At 53.6% G+C, this 25,724-nt stretch overlaps 1 protein-coding gene across 1 annotated transcript in view; it reads left to right on the top strand.

The window, feature by feature from the left end:
* Positions 1-16,835, top strand: part of MN1 (MN1 proto-oncogene, transcriptional regulator) — a 30,367-nt gene extending 13,532 nt beyond the window's left edge. The window contains exon 2 of the mRNA XM_077307243.1: positions 13,233-16,835. Coding sequence (XP_077163358.1) covers positions 13,233-13,417 — 185 coding nt within the window. The 3' untranslated portion in view covers positions 13,418-16,835. The remainder of the gene's footprint in view (positions 1-13,232) is intronic.
* Positions 16,836-25,724: the final 8,889 nt, after the last annotated feature.

The raw sequence follows: 25,724 nt of genomic DNA on the forward strand, positions 1-25,724 counted from the left end.
GGGGCATCACATCAAAATCACAAGATGTCATAGTTCCATTGTATACGGCACTGGTCAGACCACACCTGGAGTACTGTGTGCAGTTCTGGAGGCCTCACTTCAAGAAGGACGTAGATAAAATTGAAAGGGTACAGAGGAGAGTGACGAAGATGATCTGGGGCCAAGGGACCAAGCCCTATGAAGATAGGTTGAGGGACTTGGGAATGTTCAGCCTGGAGAAAAGGAGGTTGAGAGGGGACATGATAGCCCTCTTTAAGTATTTGAAAGGTTGTCACTTGGAGGAGGGCAGGATGCTGTTTCTGCTGGCTGCAGAGGAGAGGACACGCAGTAATGGGTTTAAACTTCAAGTACAACGATATAGGCTAGATATCAGGAAAAAATTGTTCACAGTCAGAGTAGTTCAGCAGTGGAATAGGCTGCCTAAGGAGGTGGTGAGCTCCCCCTCACTGGAAGTCTTCAAGCAAAGGTTGGATATACACTTTTCTTGGATGCTTTAGGATGCTTAGGGCTAATCCTGCGTTGAGCAGGGGGTTGGACTAGATGGCCTGTATGGCCCCTTCCAACTCTATGATTCTATGATTCTATGATTCTATGATTCTATTACCTGCCCAGTAGTCTCCAGACCGGGTGGGGGTGTCTTAGAGGGGAGGGCCAGTGGGGCACACATGAGGATCATCTGCTAGAATGGGCTGGGAGGAAGCCCTCTGCTCAGTCCCAGCCAGCAGCTTTTGAGCTTGTGGCTCCTGGGGAGATTGATCTTGCAACTTGCTGTGGGAGGTGAATTGCTATAGAGCAGGCAGGATGTTATGGACAGACGCAGTCAGATGGCAGGCTGTAGAAGCCCTCTGTGGCTTGACTTCATGCAGTACTTCTGTACAAACCAGCTCTGCTTTTGCCACTTTATGTCTCCCTTTTACTCTGAAGGAGGTGATGTAGACATTCCCCTTAGCAATGTTGAAAGAGCTGGTATCGGCTTAAAGCAGCCGTTTCTACCTGAAGATGAGCTATAATTCTGGGATATCTCCAGCCCCACCCCCCCTGCCCATGGGCATCCCTAGAATGCAGATTCTCTGTTTACAACAATCATAGAATTGGAAGGGACATCCAGGGTCATCTAATACAATCCCCTGCAGAATGCAGGACATTCACAATGGGGGGGGGGAAGGGGGTGCCACATTTGACCACGGTCTAGTAGGTATATCTGCTCCAAGTTTGCAGGACCAGTTCCATCCACTTCTTTCCTAGCAAAGATTTCCGTGCTCACTGGGCCCTTTGCAGCTGATGTGGGTGTTGACATACCTGTGGGCTGCATTGAAGATGAGGGCTGAACTGTATTAACTTGAAGAGTTAATATGTGTGGAGCAGAGTGTTGCAAACCATGGGCCAAATTATTCCCTGCGGCCAGTTGTTGCCTGCTGGACTCCTCCCCTCCAACCAGCTCTCTGGTCTGTTCATGCAGCCGTTCTGAGGTTCTGTGCAGTGCAGGATGTCGTGGTCTGGGGGTGCGGGAGCACGGTGAAGGCCACGGCCTGTGCCACCAAGATGGTGGTGTGGTCAGCCTGCCAGGTGTGCTCATAGCTGCTCTCAAGTTGGAGGGTTTCCAAAGAGAGAGGAACGACAAATGCCACCCTTGCATTCTTCTGTTCTGCATCACATTTCAGAGAAACGTGCGCCTAATTAATTCCAGCTGCTGCAAAATGGGCCGAGCCCGTCTGCCATGTGGGGTGCTCGTCCTAAGCGGTCTCCTCAGGTGAGGAAATGGCGCCCCTTGAAATCCAGTGGAGGCAAACTCTGCCCAGGGCCTCCCAGAGCTAAACTGGGCCTTTCCCTTGCTTGGACAGCTAACTGATCTTACCGGGTTACCAGATGTCCTGATGAAAAAACTGATGAAAATGTCCCCAGAGCTCTCAAGGAGGGAGGGAAATAAGAACAGAGATCATTATTGTTTTGTCCTCTTTTGGTGTTGGAGGATTAGGAATATTCCCAGCTACTAGCAATTAGCACAGCTGGAATAGTATTTCAAATGAGATTTTTCATAGTGTTTGAAGAAGCCGGGTGGGAAATAGGTCCTCTTGCATGATTTTTGATATGCGGTATCCCTAACCGTTTTATGGGGTTTTTACATGTTGTTACCCACTGCGAGCCTCAGGGGAGCGGCGGGTTAGAAATCTAACAACAACAACAACAACAACTACTACTACTACTACTACTACTACTACTACTACTACTACTACTACTACTACTAATCTGTTTCTCCAGGTTAGAGATGAGGCTGAGAGGGTATCTGGTAGGAATAGTGGCCCCTTGTTTGGACCCGGCACCACCCGGCATGCTGACCCCTGCAGCCACAGGCTCATTGATTGCGCTATTGTGATATAAGCTTTACACGGAGCTGCCCTTTGCAACTTGGGACTTTTGCCTCTGCTTCCCGGCACTCGTCTGAGGACAGGGAGCCTGCTTTGGGTTCTGACAAAGAGGTTGCTGCACTCCTCCTGCCTTGCAAGCAGCCCTCCTGAGGAATGAGTTAGCAGCCACCTGACGACACCCGTGTAAATTGGACCTCTTTCATGACTGGCCTGAATCGGTCTGGTTTGAGAGAGAGAGTGATGGGGCTTGGGGTAACGGTGTCATCTAGGAGTTGGTTTCAAAGTATTGTGTTGTGTTCCTGCTGTAAGGGTGGAACATAAGAGTAGCATTGTCGTCCATCATCATAATCTGTTGTTGTTGTTGTTGTTGTTGTTGTTGTTACTATTCTGCTTTGAGTCAGTGATAGGTTCAAAACATAAACAGAGAAAAGCAGAACCTTTCTAAGGCAATTGGATGGTAGCCCTAAACTATTGGGAATGTTTTTTGACTGGCATTCCCCACAATACTTCACAGAGCCTGTGGCCTATTTATATACATAAAAATTGCTTGATAAGAGTATAAGGTAAGATGTGATACTACAAACAGGTTATGGAGGTATGTGGGAGTAATTCTTTACTGCATTGTTAAAACCTAAATTTAATTTTATTAATTTATACATTTTGTATTTAGGAATCAACCACTGAAGAAAAATTGTGAAAATGGAGTATATCTAGAAACCGTTTTGGTTGGTCCTTAAAAAATTATCAATATATAAAATTTATTGTACCGATTGCCTTGGAAAGGTTCTGCTTTTCTCTGTTTGAGACAGTGATAGGCAGGCAGGCAGGCAGGCAGGCCAGCAATGCTTCTTTTTCATTTCAAAAAGCTGCCCTCCTGGAGTGACTCCTGGGCAGCTCTTTGTTTCCTGGCAAGGGCTGCAGAGGAAAGGAGGGAGGGGCTGGTTTTGTGAAGGGCTAGGCATCCACCTGGTTGGAAGAACTCAGATGGTTCTGATTGCCCCTCAGCAGGGGATGGCCTGGGGGGCTCAAGGCTGTGGCCTGGTTGGTTGCTGCAGGCTGCCAAATGGCAGAAGGGGCCAAGGTCAAGACTCTGCGGAAGAAGGCCCGCCCCCCCCCCCCCGCACTTCAGGCAGAGAGAAAGGCGGCCAGGCCTTGTGGTTTACTTTGGCACAGCTCTTTGGCCCTCCGGCCTGCCTCCGGCCCACAGTGGGCAAGGACAGGCTGTATTGAGGGGTTTTGAGAAAACCAGGGTCTCCAGAGGGGAGGGGGATCCTGGAAGGCTTCAGTCCCTGAAGATTTGTAGGGATGGACGGGAGTCCCGCTTTGTTTGCCTTGTCAGCGAGACAGGAAAAGGAAGGGCTTTCTTCTCTTCTCCCTCTTGGTTCACCCGAGGCTTCCTTCCTTTGGAAGACTGCTGCTAGAGGGTGAGGCGGGGGAAGGCTATTTGGTGTCTTGGCACAGTGCCTTTCTCAGCCCATCCTGTCCTAGACTGTGGGGGTTCTGCTGGTCAGGTGGGGTTGAGGCCCTCCCTCCTGCCTTGGCTGAGTGCTCAGATGCCTGCAGTGGCCTGGGATGCTGATGTTCAACTGCAGCTGGCCAGTCAGCCGTGCCCACTCCTTGGAAGACAAGGGCCCTGCTGGCTGGACCACTGCAACTGAGTTGCCTGTATTGTTTCCCTGTTGTTTGCCTCAGGGGAGGGTGGTATATAAATATATATATATATATACTAGAATTAAAGCCCATTTTAATAAGGAATAAAATGGGCGCTAGGCCCCCCCTTCCGTAGGGAAGCCTTCGCCCGGCGGAGGATGGGATGGGGTGGCAGAGCCACCTGGCCGCGACCGGGGGCGTTTTGGCGGCCCGAGGCACAGAGTCTCCACGCCTGTGAGGTGGCGAGGCCACTCCCGGGGCCAGCAGATGGGAAGCAGCCACCCCCACCCCCCGGCAGTGACCCGGAGGCTTCTGTCATCCCTGGGAGCAGGCTCGCAACGGCAAGTGCGCTCCCAGGGACGGCAGAAGGCTGGCGCCCACCCCCACCCCCCAGCAGCGACCCGGAGGCTTCTGCCAGCCCCGGGAGCGGCCTCATCACGGCGAGGCCGCTCCCGGAGCCGGCAGAAGGGCGGCAGCCACCCCCACGCCCCCGGCCGCGACCCCCGGGCCCCCACCCCCCCTCCCAGCTGAGACTTGCGGCAGGACCTCCGCGAGGGCTCCTGATGGACTCCCCTGAGCGCTCCTCGGAGGACGGGCCAAGTAGCTAATGGGGAACCGTGCTTTGTGGGGCTCCCCACTGGCCACTTGGCCCTCAAGTGCCACTCGCAAAGCGGCTCCTGATTCGCCCCTCCGAGTTTTTATCCCGGACACGGCCCGCCCTAACTCCTCCCCACTTGCCCTTACTCCTTTATTCTTACCGCTCTGCAGCAGCGGTTTAAAGATAATAAATAAAGAAACAAACAAGCCCTCCCTGAGGCAAGGACTTACAAATTGCAGTGGGTCCAAACTAGGGAAGTCAGAAGGAGCTGGTTGTCTGGATCCTTTTTTCCTGGGCGTGTGACCTCTGCAAGGCCCTGAGAGTGCCAGTTTGGCTTGGATGGGTACACATAGTCCTGGTCTGGGACCTCCCCCCCCCCTGAACTGAGGGCTTTCCCAGGAGCTCTGTGGGGTGTGCCTCGGCTGAGCAAAAGCCGCAAAAGTTGATTCCAGCAGGACGCCCCTTTTTAAAAAGTGCCATTAGCTCCTTGGCATCTTTTCTACCTACCCTTTTGCTGCCTCAGAAGTCTGGCCTTCTGCTGGGAGCATGGCATGCATCCTGCTGCGCCTGTGCAGGAGAGATGGCAGCTCTCCCTTTCTCGGTGGCAGGCCTCTGCAGAGCCATTGCTTGGGGGGTGCCAGAGGTGAGGGAGGTCATGGACAGGAGAGCTGGGTCGGCTGGCATCCGTGGGTGCCCTTATGGGGAAGGGCATGATTTGGTCTTCACACAGCCTATCGCTTACAGTTTCGTGCCCTTAATTCAGACTCTATCTTTAACTTCAGAGTCAAGAGGGAGAAGAAAAATGCCCTCTTTCTCTGAAGCAGTGTGTTTGCTCTGGGAGTCGTTTGGGCCTTTGGCAGCTGCGGTGGAAGCAGCGGTGGTGGGGCTTCTCCTGGCATTTCTGTTTTGTTGATTCTTTTCTTTGTGACCTAATGTAATGTAACAGGGCCCTCAGCTGTGTAAATCCCCCCCCCAACGCCCAAGGGAGCAAGTCTGCACACCAAGTGGGAGGAAGGGCGCTTCTTGGCCCATTTCCCAGCCACGGATGTGCACAGTGGTTCTGGGCCCTTGTGCCAGAGGGACAAAGTTGGTGTTCCTCTGGTAAGGATGGCAGAAGCACTTCTCAAAGTCATTAATGGAGAAAAGTGGCCCAGATATTTAGCAGAACAGTTGCATGTGTTTATGGTTGTGTGCAGGGACATAGATGGTGCAATCCACCCTTTGTTTTGGCTTTGCTCGCATTGCTCCAAAACAGCTGTGTGTCTCGACTGTGGAACTGGCAAGATGGGCAGAGTAACCTTCAAGTTTGTCTTCCAGCCAGCAAAGTGCCACCCCCCACACACAACCCCCCCCCCCCCCCCGCCACACACACAGAAGTGAAGACTTGCTTGGCTGGCTTCTTACTCGGTCGGCGCTGTTTTGCAAACTGTGTGTGTTTGAAATAGATTCTCTTTGCATATTCAAGAGTCTCCACGCCAGTTTTTATCTGTGAATAATTGCATTAACGGTTCCAAATCAATACTTTCTTTCCTGAGCTATTCAGTGGAATTTATTTTGCGATTAGCTAATGAGCGTATCCAACTAGGGCCGTTGTGACTGGCCAGTTTTTAGCCCACAATCATCCTGGGTGGTGAGGGGGGGAAAGCCCTTCTGACCCTTTGTGCACAGCAGAAGCATACTCAAATGAAGAAGAGGAATTGGTTCTTATGTGCCACTTTTCTCCACCTGAAGGAGGCTCAAAACAGCTTACAGTCACCTTCCCTTTCCTCTCCCCACAACAGACGCCTTGTGAGGGAGGGGAGGCTGAGAGAGCCCTGAGATTACTGAAGAAGAAGAAGAAGAAGAAGAAGAAGAAGAAGAAGAAGAAGAAGAAGAAGAAGAAGAAGAAGAAGAAGAAGAAGAAGAAGAAGAGTTGGTTCTTATATGTCACTTTTCTCCATCCAAAGTAGCCTCAAAGTGGCTTCCATTTGCCTCCCCTTCCTCTCCCCACAACAGACACCCTGTGAGGGAGGGGAGGCTCAGAGAGCCCTGAGCCCTGAGAGAGACTGAAGAAGAAGTTAGTTTGGATTGACTGGGTTAGATTGGGTTGTTGGGCTTTTTAGGAGATTTTATTGTATTAGGGGTTTTTATGGGGGTTTTATCATTGTGACCCGCCATGAGCCTTGTGCGAGTGGCGGGCTATAAGTCGAATTAATAATAAAATAAAATAAATAGTTCTTATATGCCGCTTTTCTCTTCCCGAGTCTCAAAGCAGCTTACAGTCGCCTTTCCTCTCCCCACAACATACACCCTGAGAGGGAGGTGAGGCTGAGAGAGCCCTGAGATTAAGAAGAAGAAGAAGAGTTGGTTCTTATGTGCCGCTTTTCCCTACCTGAAGGAGTCACAAAGTGGCTTACGTTCACCTTCCCTTTCCTCTCCCAATAGACACCCTGTGAGGTAGGTGAGGCTGAGAGAGCCTTGATATTCCTGCTCGGTCAGAACAGCTTTATCAGAGCCGTGGGGAGCCCAAGGTCACCCAGCTGGTTGCATTTGGAGGAGGAGTGGGGAATCAAACCTCTTTTGCCATATTAGAAGTCGGCACTCCTAACCAGTACACCAAGCTGGCCCTGGATCATATCCTGAACCAAGGCTGGCTTGTGTTTCCAGGCTGGGAGCTGGGCCCTCCTGTTGAGGCTGCCCTTCCTGTGTGCCTCTCCCTGGGCCCGGCTGTGGTGGAAAGACTGGAGAGGCTGGAAGTCCCTTCCCGTGCTATTGCGTGTCTCTTGCCTTTCTTTGTGCCGTGGGACCTGAGCCTGTTTGGCCACCTTCCTGGACGGCGCCTTGTGGGGCTTCTGGTTAGTCTCTAGCCAGGTAGGGGCCTGCCTAACGCAGCCCAACCTGTGTGGTCTCCCATTTTGCCCGGAGCTGTTGGTTCCAGGGGTGGTCCTGGCCTGCTGGGCCCCTCTGGCTGGGAAGAGCCTGGGCAGGAGGAGGCTGCTTGCCCCGGTTGCCTGTGCATGGGAATGTTGCTGGAGAGAGGGGGCAGCCTCCACTCTGATGGCCGCTGGAAAAGGGAACTGCAGGGTGTCCCGGGGGGGGGGGAGGGGAGGGAGCATGCAGTCTGTGGGGGAGGACCTTAGGGTGTGGGGCTAGGGGCTGAGAAACTGACCCATTCTGTGAAGAAGTGTGGCATCCAGCTGATGGGGGATGACCCCTAGAATTCCCCTGCTTAACCCGCGAGCGGGACCTCAGCAGGAGCAGGAGCCTGAGGTGGAGCATGACTCCTGCCTTCTCTGGTCAGTGGCACCTGCCAGGCAGGGAGGTCTTCCTGTTGCCAGGCACTGTCTCTCCTGCTCTGCGTGGGCCGGGCCATGTGCGCGTGTGGAGATGTGGGGAGGTCGCCCTTCCCTCCCTCGTGACACCCTGAGACTGCTCTTCTGCAGGGTTCTCTCCCCAGGTTTGGTCCTTCCCTCTGAAGGTCGAGGCATAGCCACGTGCTGTGAGTTGTTCCTCCCTTGTGGCCTCACAGAGGCTCAGATGGAGATGGGTGCACATAAGGAGCGAGAACGGGATCTGAGAGGGAAGAAGAAGAGGCATAAACACTTTATTTCCCGCTGCGCTGTTTTCCTGTCCGGAAGTGGTTGGGGGCATGGGTGCTAATCAGAGAGCAGCCAGGCATTTGGGTCTCCCCAAGCCCAGGTCAAGCCGTCCACTCTGCTGGCCATTCAGAGCCTTACCTACTTCACAGGGCTCTCTATTTATTTGATTTGGCTGAATTACTTTGTTTCTTGGTGAGGCTGGAGAAGGATCGCAGGATGCAAACGTTGCGCTCAGACGGCAAGAGGCAGCTGGTGGATAAAGGCCAAAGCTGAGAGTGAGCTAAGATTGGCCAGGGAAGCCCATTGTAACAAGAAAAGATTTTTCAGTTACGTGAGGAGCAAACGTAAAGTAAAGGAGGCAATAGGCCCGCTGTTGGGTGCGGATGGACAAACTCTAACGAAAGATGCAGAGAAAGCAGAAAGGCTTAGTGCCTATTTTACATCTGTTTTTCCCCACAGGTCAAAGTGTTTAGGCACATCTAGAGATGGCTGTAGCCAAAGGATAGTGTCTGGGTGGCAGGTTAACATGGATAGAGAGGTTGTCGAGAGGCATTTAGCTGCACTGGATGAGTTCAAATCCCCTGGTCCAGATGAAATGCACCCGAGAGTACTCAAAGAACTTTCCAGAGAACTTTCACAGCCCTTGTCCATCATCTTCGGAACCTCTTTAAGGACTGGAGATGTCCCGGAGGACTGGAAAAGAGCAAACGTTATTCCGATCTTCAAAAAAGGGAGGAAGGATGACCCGGGAAACTACAGACCAGTGAGTCTGACCTCTGTTGTGGGGAAGATAATGGAGCAGATATTAAAGGGAGCGATCTGCAAACATCTGGAGGACAATTTGGTGATCCAAGGAAGTCAGCATGGATTTGTCTCCAACAGGTCCTGCCAGACCAACCTAGTTTCCTTTTTTGACCAAGTAACAGGTTTGCTGGATCGGGGAAATTTGGTTGATGTCATTTACTTGGATTTTAGTAAAGCTTTTGACAAGGTTCCCCATGATGTTCTGATGGATAAGTTGAAGGACTGCAATCTGGATTTTCAGATCGTTAGGTGGATAGGGAATTGGTTAGAGAACCGCATTCAAAGAGTTGTTGTCAATGGTGTTTCATCAGACTGGAGAGAGGTGAGTAGCGGGGTACCTCAGGGTTCGGTGCTCGGCCCGGTACTTTTTAACATATTTATTAATGATCTAGATGAGGGGGTGGAGGGACTACTCATCAAGTTTGCAGATGACACCAAATTGGGAGGACTGGCAAATACTCCGGAAGATAGAGACAGAGTTCAACGAGATCTGAACACAATGGAAAAATGGGCAAATGAGAACAAGATGCAATTTAATAAAGATAAGTGTAAAGTTCTGCATCTGGGTCAGAAAAATGAAAAGCATGCCTACTGGATGGGGGATACGCTTCTAGGTAGCACTGTGTGTGAACGAGACCTTGGGGTACTTGTGGATTGTAAACTAAACATGAGCAGGCAGTGTGATGCAGCGGTAAAAAAGGCAAATGCCATTTTGGGCTGTATCAACAGAGGCATCACATCAAAATCACAAGATGTCATAGTCCCATTGTATACGGCACTGGTCAGACCACACCTGGAGTACTGTGTGCAGTTCTGGAGGCCTCACTTCAAGAAGGACATCGATAAAATTGAAAGGGTACAGAGGAGAGCGACGAAGATGATCTGGGGCCAAGGGACCAAGCCCTATGAAGATAGGTTGAGGGACTTGGGAATGTTCAGCCTGGAGAAAAGGAGGTTGAGAGGGGACATGATAGCCCTCTTTAAGTATTTGAAAGGTTGTCACTTGGAGGAGGGCAGGATGCTGTTTCTGCTGGCTGCAGAGGAAAGGACACGCAGTAATGGGTTTAAACTTCAAGTACAACGATATAGGCTAGATATCAGGAAAAAGTTTTTCTCAGTCAGAGTCGTTCAGCAGTGGAATAGGCTGCCTAAGGAGGTGGTGAGTGCCCCCTCACTGGAAGTCTTCAAGCAAAGGTTGGATACACACTTTTCTTGGATGCTTTAGGATGCTTAGGGCTAATCCTGCGTTGAGCAGGGGGTTGGACTAGATGGCCTGTATGGCCCCTTCCAACTCTATGATTCTATGATTCTATGATTCTATAACAGAGGAGGATGCAGCACAAGGGGGTCCCCGCTGATCTGCAGCGGAAGAGCTGGGTTCGAGTCCCACAGCCCCTTCCAGGCCAGCAAGATTTTCAGGGTATCCGTTTTTGGGGCTCTGACCCTGCAACCTAAGGCAGCATGTGTTGTTGCTGCTGCTTTTTCCGGGGGACTTTTGTCATTTTTTTCCAATGGAAAATTTGGAAGAGTGCTGGGGGAACCCCCTCTTACAAAATATTCTCTCTTTGAGAATGAGTAAAAAAGCTTAATTTCATAATCACATGGATCGCATGGAAAAGTCGGAGTACCCTTTTTTCAGTGAATAAAACTGGGAAATTTACAGAGCCCTGGAGTGGGGGGGGGGGAGAACCCCTCATACTATGTAAACATAGGCAGCATGTTCAATAATTTTTTCCTGGTTTAAATGTGAATTAATTTTATAACCTTTAATATACTGTATTGTGTGTAATGATAATTCATTGAAGAGTTGAACTTTTAGTCTGGTATCTGAACATGATGGAAGCCCCCCCCCCCCCCCCCGTTCTGTTTGGGGGAAGGCTTCTCTTCAAATACCATGCTTCCTTTGGTGTACATCAGACTTTTCAATGTTTATTTTTCTTACCTCTCAGATGATAAAAATTAGTGATAGATGTCTTTTATTGCTACAGGGTGCAGTAGTTTGAAATGTATGGGGAATACTTGCAATTTTTCTTAGAGAAAATTTTATACTCTTATTTGTCAAGTAGTACAGCTTAATGTATGGTTATAAAGTGATTAATCTCTTACTAAAGCCATATAAGCAAACTTAGGCAAGTAAATATCACATATATTTCAATTTTTTCAAAAGTTCTGTCCCCCCTGAAACATTCCTCTTTTCCCCCCTGCCGCAGCTTCAAAATATCTGGAGATTTTACATGTTTACCCCCTTCAAACAGTGTGACTTATGCCAAGTAAGAACTGTTGTGGCATTTGCATAGTTTGTGCTCATCCCTTTTCTTGGTGCAGGGCTACTTTGACTGGGAGGCCGTGTTCTGTCCTTTGATAGCCACCCAGTCCACCAAATTCAGACTTTGGCACTGGGCCCGGGCATAGCTTCTGTCTTCTGATCGGCCTTTGGTTTCAAGGGTAAACCACAAGACCTGTGTCTTCTTGCCCCTGTCCCCCCCGCCCCATTCTGCTACTGGGCTCATTTTTGCCAGTGACAGGGAGTAGAAAGACTCTGACAAGCCAGGGGCAGACTTGGCTGGCGGGGTGGGGAAAGCAGAAGTGCATCCATGCTGACACCCCCGTCAGCCAGAAAGCACCCCAGCTTGTGACAGCCAGAGCAGAATGTGCCTCTTCCACAGAGCCTCGTTCTGAATTTCCTGCCTCCAGATACGACTGTTGTGGAGCGTGCAAGTGCATCTCACAGAGGGATTGTGGGCAAGTGTGCCAGGGAGTCACAACCCCCCCCCCCCCCCCGCTCCCTGGATGCTTCCAGGGACACAAGGCGAGGCAGGAGCGAGCTGCATAAAGGCTGCTTGCTTCTGTGATTGTCTTTCTGTTATTAATCTCCATAACGCTTCAGTCTCTATGGAGCCCTGGAGGGTCAGGTGGTGGTGGGGAACCAGCAGCCATGCCCCAGGAGCCCATGTGGCTCCCTTCCTCCAGAGGAAGGGCCGGAGGTCCAATAGAGAGGGGCTTCAGATCGCCCCTGTCTTGGATGTGCTTCTGCCCCTGTAGAAGGCCTGGGCCGTAGCTTGGAGGTGCCATTGGACCCCGCAAAAGCCTCAGAAAACCAGGCGGCCGCTGCAGTCCAAAGTGCTTTGGCCAGCTCCAGCTGGGGCGTCAACCGCATCCATTCCTGGTCCAGCCCCAGTGGTCCGTGCCTCGGTTATATCTTGTCTGAACTGTTGTCATGTGCTCTGCTGGGGGCTGGCCTCAGCTGTCAGAAGCAGACTGTCAGGCTATGACCCCACCGCAGGTTCACCACCTGAGCCCCATTCCAGGTGCTGGTTTGGCCCTCTGAAGCCTTTGTGGCGTGAGACTGGGTTACCAGAAGGGCTGTCTTCACTCTGCCCGGGTTCCTGCCCGGGAATTAAGATTGCAGGGAGGGGCCCTCTGGACTGTCCCACCGGTCCAAGCAGCTCATCTGTGGGGCCACAAAACAGGGCCTTCTGGGGGAAAGCCCATTCCCCAGTGAGGCGCCATCTTCAGGAAGCAGCAGGTGAAGACCCTTTGATTTATAACCACACGTTGACTGATTTCGCGTGAAGATTGGAGCTTCTAAACTGAGGGTGTTTCGGCACAAGGACCAATGTTGCCAATTGGTCCCGCAAAGTGGAAACGCTCTTTTTAAAAGTGCAATCTTGGCGTTACGCATAACTGCTTTTTTAGTGGAATCCAGTAGCGTATCATTCGTTTCCCACAGGTTTCCGGTCTTGCAAAAATCGCTAGACAGGAAGCGATTTTTCCTGTGCTTTGTCCCGCCCCTGGCTGTCCGTCAAACGAACAGCGCTTGTTATCATGCTCTGGGAAAGCCCCTTTCCCTTTAAGAAAAGTTAAAACACTCACACACACACACACAGACACACACACATTGCAATGAATATTTGCTACATTGAAGTCGTGCGGAATGGACCTGAGGTTGTTATAGCTGGTTTTAGCTTTGTTGTTTTTCTGGTGTTCTCCTAATGCTTCATCTGCCTTGTTAACTGCCTGGACTTCCGCTAGAGAGGAAGGCAGCTCAGAAACATTTTAAATATAACCCAGGTTGCCAGCCAATGTCTCCGGGTCTGCTCTGTGGGGGGAGGAGGGAGGGGGGCCTTCCAGACTGTGGCCTGAGCCCAGAAACTGCCCGAGGGGGACAGAGGGTGGCCTGCCTCTGTGGGGTGTCTCTGTGTGGCTCACCTCTCTGTCCTCCCCTCCCCCTTGCAGCCCACGACCTCCCCTCCAGCAAGACCTCGGCCACGGCACAGACAGGCAGCCACTTGCAGTGCCTTTCGGTTCACTGCACGGAGGACATGGGCGAGGCAAAGGGGCGGACTGCGGTGCCAACGTGGCGATCCCTGCACTCGGACATCTCCAACAGATTTGGAACTTTTGTTGCTGCCCTGACTTGAAGACGAGGAGGAAGAAGAAAGACGGGATTTATGTTTCATTTCTCTTTCTGTTTAACGGGCCGCACATGCTAGTTGGACTATTTTTCTAGGTTGGTACCTGCTTAGCGGCAAAGAGACTGGAAAGGATTAATTTAAACTCAAGCTCACCCGGTCTGTTCCCAGTGCTGACCCTTCTCCTGTGAGCAAGGTCCATTTGCAGCTCCCATTGTCTGCTTCAGGCTGCTTCAGGCAATTCTGCCCTTCTGCCCCCAAAGGCAAGCGGGAACTCCTGCTCCCTTCTGGGCTGCGCAGATTTGGATGGGGTGGGCAGGGTGGAACCGGATAGGGTGAGAAGGGGCCTGAGCCCCTGGACCCTACACACAATTCTTCTGGCCCGAAAGAGCCCTGGAGGGGCACAGTCGGACCCACCACACATCGCAGGTCGCCTGGCGGGAAATGGTGCACGTGGGGTGGGATGGCTGTTGTCCGGATCCGAGTTGGGCACCTCATGCGCAAGAAGTGAGGGGAACTCAACACTCGCCTCTGGCTGAAAGACCGAGTGGGGCACTGCAGCCTGCATAAGTGCGTGAGTTGGGCTCTTGCTCGAGAGGTCTGCTCCCATCCCAGCCATCCCAGGACATTGGCTGTTCCTCAAGGCCTTTTCGGTTTCTGTTGCACAGGCAAGGGGCACAAATTGCAATAAGAAACAAGGTCCTTTCTCTTTTACCTCCCCCCTCCCGCCCTGCTAGTCCATGCTGTTAAAAATGGAAGTCCCAAAAAGGTGCCCATGAAGTCCAAGATGGAGCACTCCCTGTCTGCATTCGGCCACCCTGCCTACCTTGCTCCAGCAGGGACACCCCCTCTGCTCAGATCTTTCCTGCCATCGAAGCAGGCTCAGGTGGGGGAGGGGGGTTGCTCCATGCCCTCCCTCCCAGGTGGGTGGTCCCCCCCCCGCTGTGGAGCCCAAGGCCAAGCAGGAGCTTTTGTGCCAGCTGCCCGCCTGTCCATTGGTGCTCTGCCCAGGATACAGTGCCTACTCCTCCCCCCACCCCAAGGCCCGTGCCTGTGGAGAACGAAGGGCCTCCACAGAGGTTGCCAAGGCCAGCTGCATCGTTTCTCCTGTGTCACAAATGTTCCTTCCCCAAAACCAGCCGAGTGCTTTGGGTGGGAGGGGCTGGGGGGGGGAAGCTCTGCTGAGGCTTGTGCCCTTTGACCGACAGCTCTGCCAATCTGTTGTTGAAAACAAGATGACCTGAGGGTGGGGTGGGGGGGGGGTCTGCTCCGCGGGTGGCGTTGGGTTGAAGCGGGGTCCCTCCATTCCTGCCTCCTGGGGGTCTTTCTGTTGGAGTTAAGCCCTTTGCGCTGAGAGGCTCTGTTTGGACCCCCCGCCTGCTGCCCCCCCCCGCCCTGCCCCTCGTGCAAAAGGCCTCCTGGATGGGGTGGAGCTGGAGCCCTGGGCTCCCCCCCCCGGGGGGCACTGTGGGTTCAACTGCTGCTCATTTCCACGGGCCATGTTCAGGAGGGGCATTCAGGGTGAGGCCAGCCTTGCATTTGTGGCCACAGGAGCAGCAGAGAAGGGTGCCCTACGTTCCCCGGGTCCCTTCCAGAGTTCCAAATGAGCCTGAAGAGAGCATCAGGAATGATGCAAGACGCATTCTTGGTAGGAGCCTAAATCACTGTTCCCTGCGGATAGCACGGCTGTCCAGGCCCTGCCCCTGCCCTAGACTTGAACCAGGGCTTGGCCGGACAGTATCCCCTTCCACCACTGCAGTCCCAAGCCATTCTGATTTTCCAGAGTGGTGAAGGTGGCGGAATAACAGCTGCGGAATTGTGGCTTGGCTCCCAGGATCTCTGTCTTGCCTCTTGCAACAGAGAGAGCCTCCCCAGCTGCTTCCCGAATAGCGCATACAGGACTTGGTCCCGAGCAGCCGTCTTGCTGGGCTTCCTTCTGGTGGTCAGCCCTGAGCAGGGCCGTCTTTTCTTCTCTTCCTTTTAAAACTCCAGACCCCCACGGAGGGGACTGGACATCTGCTCAGAATCCCATGAACTTTCCTTCAGGCAATCTAACGTGGCCTGTGTCCTTTTCTCCCGCAGAAGCCAAACGTGTGTCTTGCTGCCAGCAGAGAGGCTAGGCTTTCCCAGAGTTGGCACCGAGTCCCTCTCTGCTTGCAGGGACTCAGTCAGCGGTGCAACTGGAAGGATCCTCCTCTGTTGAGCACCTCAAGACCCCCTGGTGTCAGGCATCCTGCTGGTTCCAGTCAGCCTTGGTGAACAGAGTCCTTTCCTTTGGTCATAAAAGAAAAAACAATGCATTTCTTCATTTAAAAAGCCAACAAATTGAACTCTTTGGGAGGAAAACAACCAGGTCTGAGGTTTTAAACGAGAAACAAACATGCAACTAGATGAAAACCTCAATGAAGCTACATAACCAACTGGTCCCATTGAAAGGTTTTCATGGGTGGCAAATAACTTTTCTAGCAAAACAAACACAAACTCACTCACAGGCTCATCTTAGCACATGCTTTCCTGTTCCACTGTCAGTTTGGCTGACCTACCATCTGGCCACCTGAAATGGCACCGAGTGCTGAAGTCCTGGCCTGTCCTCAGAGCCCCTGCTGGGCTTCCACAGGCTTGCTTTGGAGTTTTGAGAATAGGCCATCCATGCTCCAGGGGGACTCTGCTGGGGAGCCCAGCACTCGGGGACGGCAGAACGCCCCCCCTTCCCCTGGCCATGGCTGTCCTTGATGTTCAGATATCTGCTGAAGCCAGCCATCTGAACATCTCCATAGTCTTGGTCCAAGTTGGCCCTGACTTCAGGGGGATTGTTTGCCAACAGCAACCTCCCCTCCCCTTCCTCTTCAGCAGAAGGTTTCCAAAAGGCAGGGGATGCCGGACTATTCATCAGCAGGGTGGCCTCTCCAGTGGGGAAAGGGGGTTCTCCCAACGTGGTATCTGACTCAGAACTAGAAATGGCAGGAAAGCCATCTCAACTGTGGTCCGAGACGGACTCATTTACTGGGACTCCAAATGCCAGTTATATCAAGTCTGTTGCAGCTTAGAAACCCAATTTCTTGAGCAAGGTAAGCGGCGGGAAAATGGGTCAGGGGTGGGGGGGCAGGGTTTCTTCGTACTGAAGTGAATCCTTGGGAAAGATCTTTTTCTCTAATCTTAGCAGACTCTGTCCAACAAACGTTATTGCACATGTAAGATATAGATGTGGGGGGCAATCTGTAATCTGCCCTCCTTTCCCTGGGACTTCTGTTTAAATTCATTTCTCAATGCTTGGTTGGAAGACTGTGACAAAAACTCATGAAAAGTGAGTGTTATTTTCTTTCTTTTTTAATATGTAAAGTGCACTCTTCTGTATTCATGCATATTGTATATATCTGTATATGTTTTACTGAGCAACTAAATAACAATAAATATGATGTTAATGGTGGCTATTGTATATTTTCAGCTGGAATTTTGCTTCCCTCCCCCCATTGTTCTGGGACATGGTTTGCATCTAGCTCAGGCAGTGTGGATCCGCTTCTCTTTGGCCTAAGGGCTTCCACCTGTGGAGGGCTGAACGTCAGCCAGATGTCAGGCCGTCCCCATGGAGAGAAGGCAGACCCTGCTTCCATGGGTGAGTGAGCTTTCCTTTGGACTCTGCCGGCTGGCTGTGCCTCTGAAGGGGCTCATCTTGCAGCCCTGCTGGAGTTTTTTCCAGGGGGATTGGGTGGCAGTGCAGGATCCCCAGCACAAGGGAGGGGGAGCATAGCAGCATGATTAGCATAGTCAAATCACACAACAAGAAATTCCCTCCCCCCTGCTCTTTCTGCCTGCAAATAAGGCTGGGGGGGGGGCAGAGATGTAGCTGGGACGGTTGGAAAGAATTGGGGGGGGGGACATACAGACACGCAGACAGCTTGCAGCTGTGGATGAACTAGGGTTGGTGAGGGGGTCCTGCCACCTTGACATTTGTTGTTGCTCAGGAGACACCCCCCCCATCCATGTCCCACCTCTTGCCTGTTAGGACCTTAGCTGGGGTGGCTTCCAGGAATCCCGCCCCCAACTGACACCCCTCCCTGGCTCTCCAACAGGTCCTGGCATCCCTCTCTCCTCAGAGAAGGAGCGCCATGGAGAGAGGTCTCTGTGTGTGTTGGGGGCGCAGTGAACAAGGGGGAACAGGCAGAGGTCCTTCCCCCCATCTTTATCTCTCTCTCTCTCTCTCTCTCTCTCTCTCTCTCTCTCTCTCTCACACACACACACACACACACACACACACACACACACACACACACACACACACACACCGTTGGAGCTTTCAGTTAACTCCTGCTGGCTGACCCAACACATTGCCCTGCTTGGCAGGGCCTCCTGTGGTCCCTGTGAGAGGCAGGGCATTGTTGAGTGTGGCCCTTTGTTTTAGAGCAACTGCTTTTGTAGGCAGCAGCAGCAGCAGCAGGGGGTGGGGGTGCGGGCAGGGGGGCAGAAATGGCCACCTGTTGCTGTCCCCGGATACCCAGGAGAATGCCTCGGGGCAGTCTTTGTCCTGTTGCCTGCTAGGGCCATTCACCCCAGAGAGCAAAGAATCCAGCGTTCCAGAGCCCCTCCCTCAGGAAGCAGAGGCCCGCTGCCAGCCCTCCCTTGCCAGGCTCACTCTGGGGCTCACTCTGCCTTCTGTCCTCCAGCTGGCAGGCGCCCCCACCCCCAAGCTTCTCGAGGCCTCACCAGCAGCCTCATCCTTCAAGCGGAGCTGCCAGGCATTCAGCCCGGGACCATCTGCATGCCAAGCAGCTGCCCGGGCAGCCAGCCATGGTGATGGTGCTCAGGGGCCTATTTCTGTCTCCCATCGGAACTCCTCACCCCTCTCCTTGGAGCTTCAGATTTCTGCTCTCAAGGTCCCTTTGTGGATGGTGCTTTGCCTCCTTTAGGACATGAGGAAGAGGCAGTTCCTCAAAGAGGATTGGGGCCGCAGGAAGAGGTGGGGTTGGCCCCTGCAGATCCACGTCTAGAGGACATGAGTCTTTGTGTGCCCTGTCAAGGAGTGTTAGGGATGGCCTGCACCCTGCACCCTTTGCCTGGACCACGGGGGACTTGAAAGGCCTCAGGCCTCAGTTAGGGATGACAAAAATCCACTCACTGTGAGCGGGCTGATTTCCCCAGGAACCTCTTGGGGCTAGTTGGCTTCTCCCCTGTGTCCTACGGCTAAGATGGCTTGCTCACCTCTCCTGTTGTGGGTTCTAGCTTGTGTCCCTTAGAAACATAGAGTTGGAAGGGGCCATACAGGCCATCTAGTCCAAGCTCCTGCTCAACGCAGGATCAGCCCTAAGCATCAACGCAGGATCAGCCCTTCTGGGCCCTTTCCCTGGAAATTCAGACAGACAGAGAGAGAGAGAGAGAGAATAAACTACTGAACCGCAGCCAAGGTTTATGAGGCAGACATGCAAGAAGGGCTGAAAGTTAAGGGAAATGTATTTATTACCACACTTTTCATGGGCAAGTTATCATTTTGTCAAACTTTATTAGAGAAAGTAATTAATGGGCTGTAAAAAGTGCCAGTGCATAGCCAGGGAAAGAGCGAGCCCCCTGCAAATTGGCAGATTCTAGATTTATGGCTCTCTTTCCTTCATCTATTAATATGGAGAATGTGCAGGAAGTGTGATACATCCACATAAAACGTGGCCTCATGAGTGGCTCTGCCCCCTGCGAGAGCCACAGGAAAGGACTGCTGCGTGGACCTGATTCTCTTCCTGCTCTCTCTACAGCCCTCAGGTAGCCTTCCACATGGGGGTCATGCTCCACCGTGGCTCCCAAAATACACACAATGTCTCATTCTGATCATTCTCCTTCCCAAGCCTGCTTTCTGGAGGAAAGAACACAGCTCCATGCATGGGCAGTCCAAGCATGGCACCTGAGCACCATCCATGCTGTCCTTGCAACACTGGGGCCATCATGCCACTGTCGTCGCTGCTGCTGCTGCTGCTGCTGTGCCTGATGGAGCTCAGGCAGGCTTCTGCAGGCCCAACAACCATGGAATAATGGAACCTACAAATGTATGCTGTGCTGGGAAGGTATAAGAAACAGAGTTCAAAAGGCACAGACCACAAAGTGTCCTTGGATTATTCAAAAGCGGGAGGACGACAAAATAGTGAAGCATTAGGAGACTGGATCTTGGCCGCGAGGCATTAGCGAGCTATTTTGCGGACAAAGTCTTGTCGCTCCGCTAAAGTCTTGACCTTCCCTCCACGCTTGATACAGTCAATGAACTGGAGGCCTGTTGGCTGCCTTTGGAGGTGGCGTTCGATGGCTTCAGACGGCTCTCTTGACCCGAAGTGGACCAGCGGCTGGGGAAGGTCTGGGCGACCACTTGTCCTCTGGACCCCTGCCCATCTTGGTTCCTCAAGGATGGGAGGCTGGGGGTAGGAGAGCAGCTCCTGGATATTGTAAACTGCTCCCTCCAATCGGGGGAGTTTCCGGAGCTGCTGAAGGAGGCAGTGGTCTTACTGCTCCTCAAAAAAACATCGCTGGACCCGTGGGACCTGGCCAGCTACTGACCAGTTGCACATCTAGCATTCCTGGGGCAGGTAGTTGAAAGGACTGCGGCGGACCATCTCCTGGCGTTCCTGGAGGAAACTTCAGCTCTTGATCCATACCAATCTGGCTTCCGTCCCGGCCACGGGGTGGAGACGGTGTTAGTGGCCTTGATGGATGATCTCCGTCTCCAGCTGCATCAAGGAGGTTCTGCTGTGTTGGTTCTATTAGATCTGTGGGCCCCAATTGACGTGGTCGACCACGAACTGCTAGCATGCCGCCCTGCCGGGTCAGGGATAAGGGGCACAGCTTTACGCTGGATATGCTTCTTCCTCCTAAACCGGATCCAGAGGGTGGCATTGGGGGATGAGATGTCGAGTCCACTTGGGCTCTCTTGTGGAGTCCCTCAGGGCTCGGTGCTCTCCTGTGGTTTTGGGGGAAGGGAGCAGATCAGGAAGCACGATTACCCACCTTGGCCGGGACGCAACTGACCATCGCGCCCCAGGCAAGGAATTTGGGGATGACCTTGGATGCCTCGTTAACACTGGAGGCGCTAGTCAAGCAGGAAGTGGGCCAGGCTTTTCTCCATCTTTGCCAGGCCTGGCTACTAGCACCCTACCTGTCTCCTGACCACCTGGCCACAGCGATCCATGCAACAGTCACCTCCAGAATAGATTCCTGTAACTTGCTCTACATGGACCTACCCTTGCGCATGATCCGGAAATTACAGCTGGTACAAAATGCGGCTGCTAGGGTCCTCACAGGGATATCTTGGAGGAGCCATATCCAGCCTGTGCTGAGGCAGCTGTATTGGCCACCGACTGCTGCCTGGATCAGATTCAAAGTTTTGGTTTTCACTTTTAAGGCCCTCTGCGGTCTGGGACCCACATACTTGCGGGACCGCCTTGCGCCCTTTGCCCCCCACAGGATCTTGCGCTCTGTTAGGGGTTAGGTTGGGTTTGCTGGTTTTAGGTGGGATTTTATTGTATTAGGGGTTTTATGGGGATTTTATTGAATGTGACCCACCACGAGCATCATGGGAGTGGTGGGCTATAAGTCCAATAAATAAATAAATAAATAAATAGAAGAAGACTTGGCTCTTAGATGCCATTTTTCTCTCCCTGAAGGAGTCTCAAAGCGGCTTACAGTTGCCTTCCCTTTCCTCTCCCCACAACAGACACCCTGTGAGGTTGGTGAGGCTGAGAGAGCCCTGAGATTACTGAAGAAGAAGAGGAGTTGGTTCTTATCTGCCACTTTTCTCTACCCGAAGGAGGCTCAAAGTGTCTTACATTCGCCTTCCCTTTCCTGTCCCCACAACAGACACCCTGTGAGGCAGGCTGAGAGAGCCCTGATATTACTGAAGAAGAGTTGGTTCTTATATGCCGCTTTTCTCTACCCGAAGGAGTCTCAAAGCGACTTCCAATCGCCTTCCCTTTTCTCTCCACACAACAGACACCCTGTGAGGCAGGCTGAGAGAGCCCTGATATTACTGAAGAAGTAAAGTTGATTCTTAGATGCCGCTTTTCTCTACCCAAAGGAGTCTCTAAGCGGCTTCCAATCACTTTCCCTTTCCTCTCCCCACCACAGACACCCTGTGAAGGAGGGTTCCAATTCTCCTCACTGTCCAGGGAGCTCTTTGGGCCACCCTGGGTCAGTCGAAGGCTCCCAGCTGAATCCAGCTCACCTACCGTGCCTTGACACCAGGTTGGTAGATTCCTGGAGATTCAGGAGCAGAACATGGTAAGGGGAAGGTTTGGGGAGGGGAGGGAAGAGAGACCAGCAGGGATGCCAGGCGAGACAGCCCACCCTGCAAAGCCTTCCTTTCCTCCAGGGGGACTCCGTCATCTGGAGATCAGCAGTAACTCTAGGAGAGCTCCAGTCCTCACCTGGAGATTGACAACCCTTGGTGGTTCTGAGGGCAGAATGGCGGAGAGGAGAATTAAGTAATCCTCTTTGTGTTCTCCTCACTGGGAAGAAGGGTGGAGTAGAAACAAAGCAAATATGGACATGAATAATTCTTGGAAATGTGTTAAGCACCCGTTAGCAGTTTTTATATGCCCCCCCCAAACACAACTCTGGGCAGAACTTTCCTGTGGGTTTTGCATATTTCAGTGGCCTGGGGGGAGCGATGGGACTGAAATGCTGGCTGGATGTTTCATGCCGACCACTGAATGACCAAGGCAAGGGCCTCCATGGTGGTCCTTCTGCCCATAAATGCTCCCTTGCAGGGAAGGGCCCAGAGAAAACATAAGGGGACACGTGCCTGTCCTCTTTCCCCATCCAGCCTGAGAAAGAATCCTGTCAAGCTGGGAAGCTGGTAGTCTTGATCATCAACGTGCTTGGTGCTGAGGAAAGGCAACATGTCTTGCCTGGTCCAACATCTCTCCAGGTCTCTCCTCCACATCATGAGCTGATGCCCCTGCATCACTCTCTTGCTCCTTCTGGATCACTCCTCGAGCAGCTCTCTGGTTTTCAGCTCTCTTGGGTCCAGAGGGTAGGCCTGGATACAAGCAGCAAGCTAGCCCCGGGGTCTGCTGCAGCTGCAGTCACTGCAGCCCCTGGTGACCCCGCCCAGGTGTGGCCAGAGAGAGAGAGAGCTCATGCACTCTTGAGTCAAGCATGGGAAGGAGCTGCTTTCCCCAGCCAGCCAGCCAGCCAGCCAGGCAGAGAGAAAAGAGAAGCTCTTCTTTCTGGGCCTGTGGCCAGACTCTCGAGGAGAACCTTGACTGGAGCACTCTGGACCTTTGCCCACTGCTGAATGGTTTGGAAGAGCCGCCCAGAGCCAAGAAGGCCAGGCTGGGCTTCAGAGCTGCTGGCTGCAAAGAGGCTGGGAAGCAGCGGCGGCGGAGGTGAGTGGGGGTGTGGGGGGGTGGCTGGGAAGATTGCGCGTGGGAGAAGGCGGGATGGGAAAGCGGCGGTGCACCGCAGTAGTGGAGCAGCGGCGGCAGAGTGTGGTGGGGAGGTGCGGACCAGGGGGGTGAGGAGGTTGGGGGGGGGAAGGTTCCGGTGGGCGGGCCGGTCCCCCCTCATGCAAGGGCCGCATGGCAGGGTAGGGCAGGCGGCTGCCTACCTGCGTTGTCGGCAGCCAGCCGCAAAATGGCAGCCGGCAGCCAAAGGTGGGCCAGGTTGGGGGGTGGGCGGGTCAGGAGGCAGGCTGACAAGCGGAGGGCCCAATAGGCTGGCACTTTGTGCCAGCTGATTGGGCCCTCCACTTTTCAGTTCAAGGGCAGGGGGCCTATCGTTGCCCCCCCCCCATCCCAGACTGAGCCCTCCCACACAGGCCCGAGACTTTTATTTATACCGCTCCCGCAGAGCAATGTAAAGATATCACAATAAAAGATTGTCATGTGTAGCATGATATGAAGAAAACACCTCTAAATATCCAGCGGACCAATACTGGTTCCTGAATTTTTAAAGAGAGTCGGGGATCCAGTGGCACAACCCTACAATGTGGTGCCCAGAATAGAAGAGGTATTTGCCCTCAGCAGCCATTGTCAGCGTGGATCTCCTGGTGGCTCTGGGGAGCAGAGCTGGAGCAGCAGGTCCTTTGGGGACAAGCTGTTCCCTGGGGAGGCACACAGATCTTCTGGGGAGTCGGGGGAGTCCCACCTGGGCAGCCTCCCTCCGGGTGGTGACACTCTTCTGGCCACTGGCCCGGCCCTTGCTGAGGCCCGATCCTGCCAAGCTGTTCTGGCTGCCACTGCCGTCCTTGGCCAGGAGCCTGGCAAGGAGGCGGCCTTTCCAGAGCGCAGCCTGCCTGGGCTTGGGGGCTGTCAGTCAAGCCCAGGCGGTGGCGGCGGGGGTGGGGGTGGCCATCTGGGGCTATTATTAGCATGCACGTGGTGCTCCAAATGCTTTGAAGGACCAACTGTCCCTCCAGAGTGAGGGAGAAAGCTTTGCCAGCGGCCTGCAGGAGCCAGCAATGGAAGCCAGGCCCTGGCAGGGAGGATGGGAGGTTCTTTCAGCCCGCCCCATAGAAAGTGGGTATTCAGCCAGGCCTGCCCTTGGCATGGAGGCGGCAGAGGCAGAATCATTGGAGCAGAGTCTGTCTGAATCAGTTCCTGCCTGATCTGGGGAAGAGGCTTCGGAGAGCAATCGGCAGGGAAGAGACATTGCTAGGATAAAAACAAGGGCAGAACCTTTATCCTCTGGGCGGTGTGTGGTGGTGGGTGCACAGGCACTTTATCTGGAAGGATGCCCCAGAGAGGTGGCAGGAAGGAGCAGCAAAGTACTGGCAGAGAGGTTGTGGTCAGGGCTGCCCTTCCCAGGACTGGCCCTACTGCAGCCATCCACAGGGAAGCCCTGGGGACATCATTCAGCAGTGTTTGTCTCCTTTGCACGGTGTTTTGGGGACCATTTCCACCTGGGTTCTGTGTCCCTGAGTTCAATGTTTGGGGGAAAGCAGGTTTTCCCCTAAAGCATCATGGTGATGACTTTTGATCACCAAAGTCCTGGGGGAGGGGGGCACTGCTGGGGGTGGGGGGTTGCAGGCAGGCAGGGAAACCAGTGAGAACCAGCCACATGAAGGCCCTATGGCCTCCGCTGCATGCAGGAAACCACAGGATCCCGACCCCACCCTCCCTCAGTGACTCTGGCTGCATTTGCCAAGTGCCTCACCTGCAGCCTGAAAGAGAAGAAGGGGCACCCCACGGAATGGCCCCTCTGGGATTGACAGCTTGACTGCCATGGAGTAAAGAGTCATGGGTGTGTTTCTTAAAGCCAAGCGGGTTCCTTGCAGGAAATGATGAAGCTGGCAGAGGCTGGAAACCCAGAGGGGTCCAGTTGGGTGAGAGCGGTGGTCTTCAGGCAGCAAGCAAGCAAGCACCACTTGGGTTACCAGACGATGCAAGGCAGACAGGAGCAGGGAAGACAGGTGCCCTTGTCCCTGGCCGTGCTCCCTTCCTCAGCCTGGCTGGCTGCAGAGGAGCCCTCTTTCCCCTTCCCAGGCCTGAATGGCCAAAGAGGCAGTGATAGAAGCACATTCCACCCCCTCCCCACCCCACCCCCCACCCACATGCGTGCCTTTGGAACAGGCCCAGGCCGGCTCGGAAGGCTGCACTGCGCCTGGAGCCTCCGCATGAAGCTGCCTGCTGCCATCCCTCATCTGCTCCAGCCGTGCGGAGGAAGTCCGGAGGAGAAGCGGCAGGCCCGTCTTGCCCGTCGCCACCATTAGCTGGCACACCAAAAAACGGGCCTTCTAGGAGAGCTGGGCCAGCCACCGAGGCCTTGCCGCTAATTCCAGATGGCAGGGGAAGATCCCCCCTGGTAGCGAGGAGCAGACACCCGGCCCAGTTTGTGCCTGAGGCCCATGAGACAGACTGGGATCTGGCCAGACCATTACGGGGGGGGGGGGGGCTGCTTCCCCGCCCAGCTGCAGGGTGACAAAGGAGAGCCCCCCAAGGCAGGAGGGGCATGGGGGGGAGGTGTCAGGGAATGAATTCTACAGGAAGAGAGCTTTGTGGCACAGTGGATGGATAGTGGCGCCATGGCAGCTTATGTGGGCTATGACCCCTAACATGAGCCTAACTGTCCTTGGCTGGTTTGGGAAAGTCACTGCAAATGCAAGGGGGGGGGGGTGGAGTGAGGAAAGGAGGCTGGGCTTCTGGACAATGGATCAAAGAGGGTGAACGGCGGGGTCCAGTAGTAGGGGCCATGAAGTGCCCCTCTCCCAATGCGGGGCCTGTGGGGGGATGAGGCAACCCAGATGTTCAGGTGCCCTGGACCCCAAGGGGGAACCTCAAGCTCAGGAGGATCAAGAAAGGGCCCAGCTGCTGCAGTAGGTGAGTGTCCAGGGCCTCGGTATAAAACCAGC

Source organism: Paroedura picta, chromosome 13, assembly GCF_049243985.1.
Source record: "Paroedura picta isolate Pp20150507F chromosome 13, Ppicta_v3.0, whole genome shotgun sequence".
NCBI classification, from domain to species: domain Eukaryota; kingdom Metazoa; phylum Chordata; class Lepidosauria; order Squamata; family Gekkonidae; genus Paroedura; species Paroedura picta.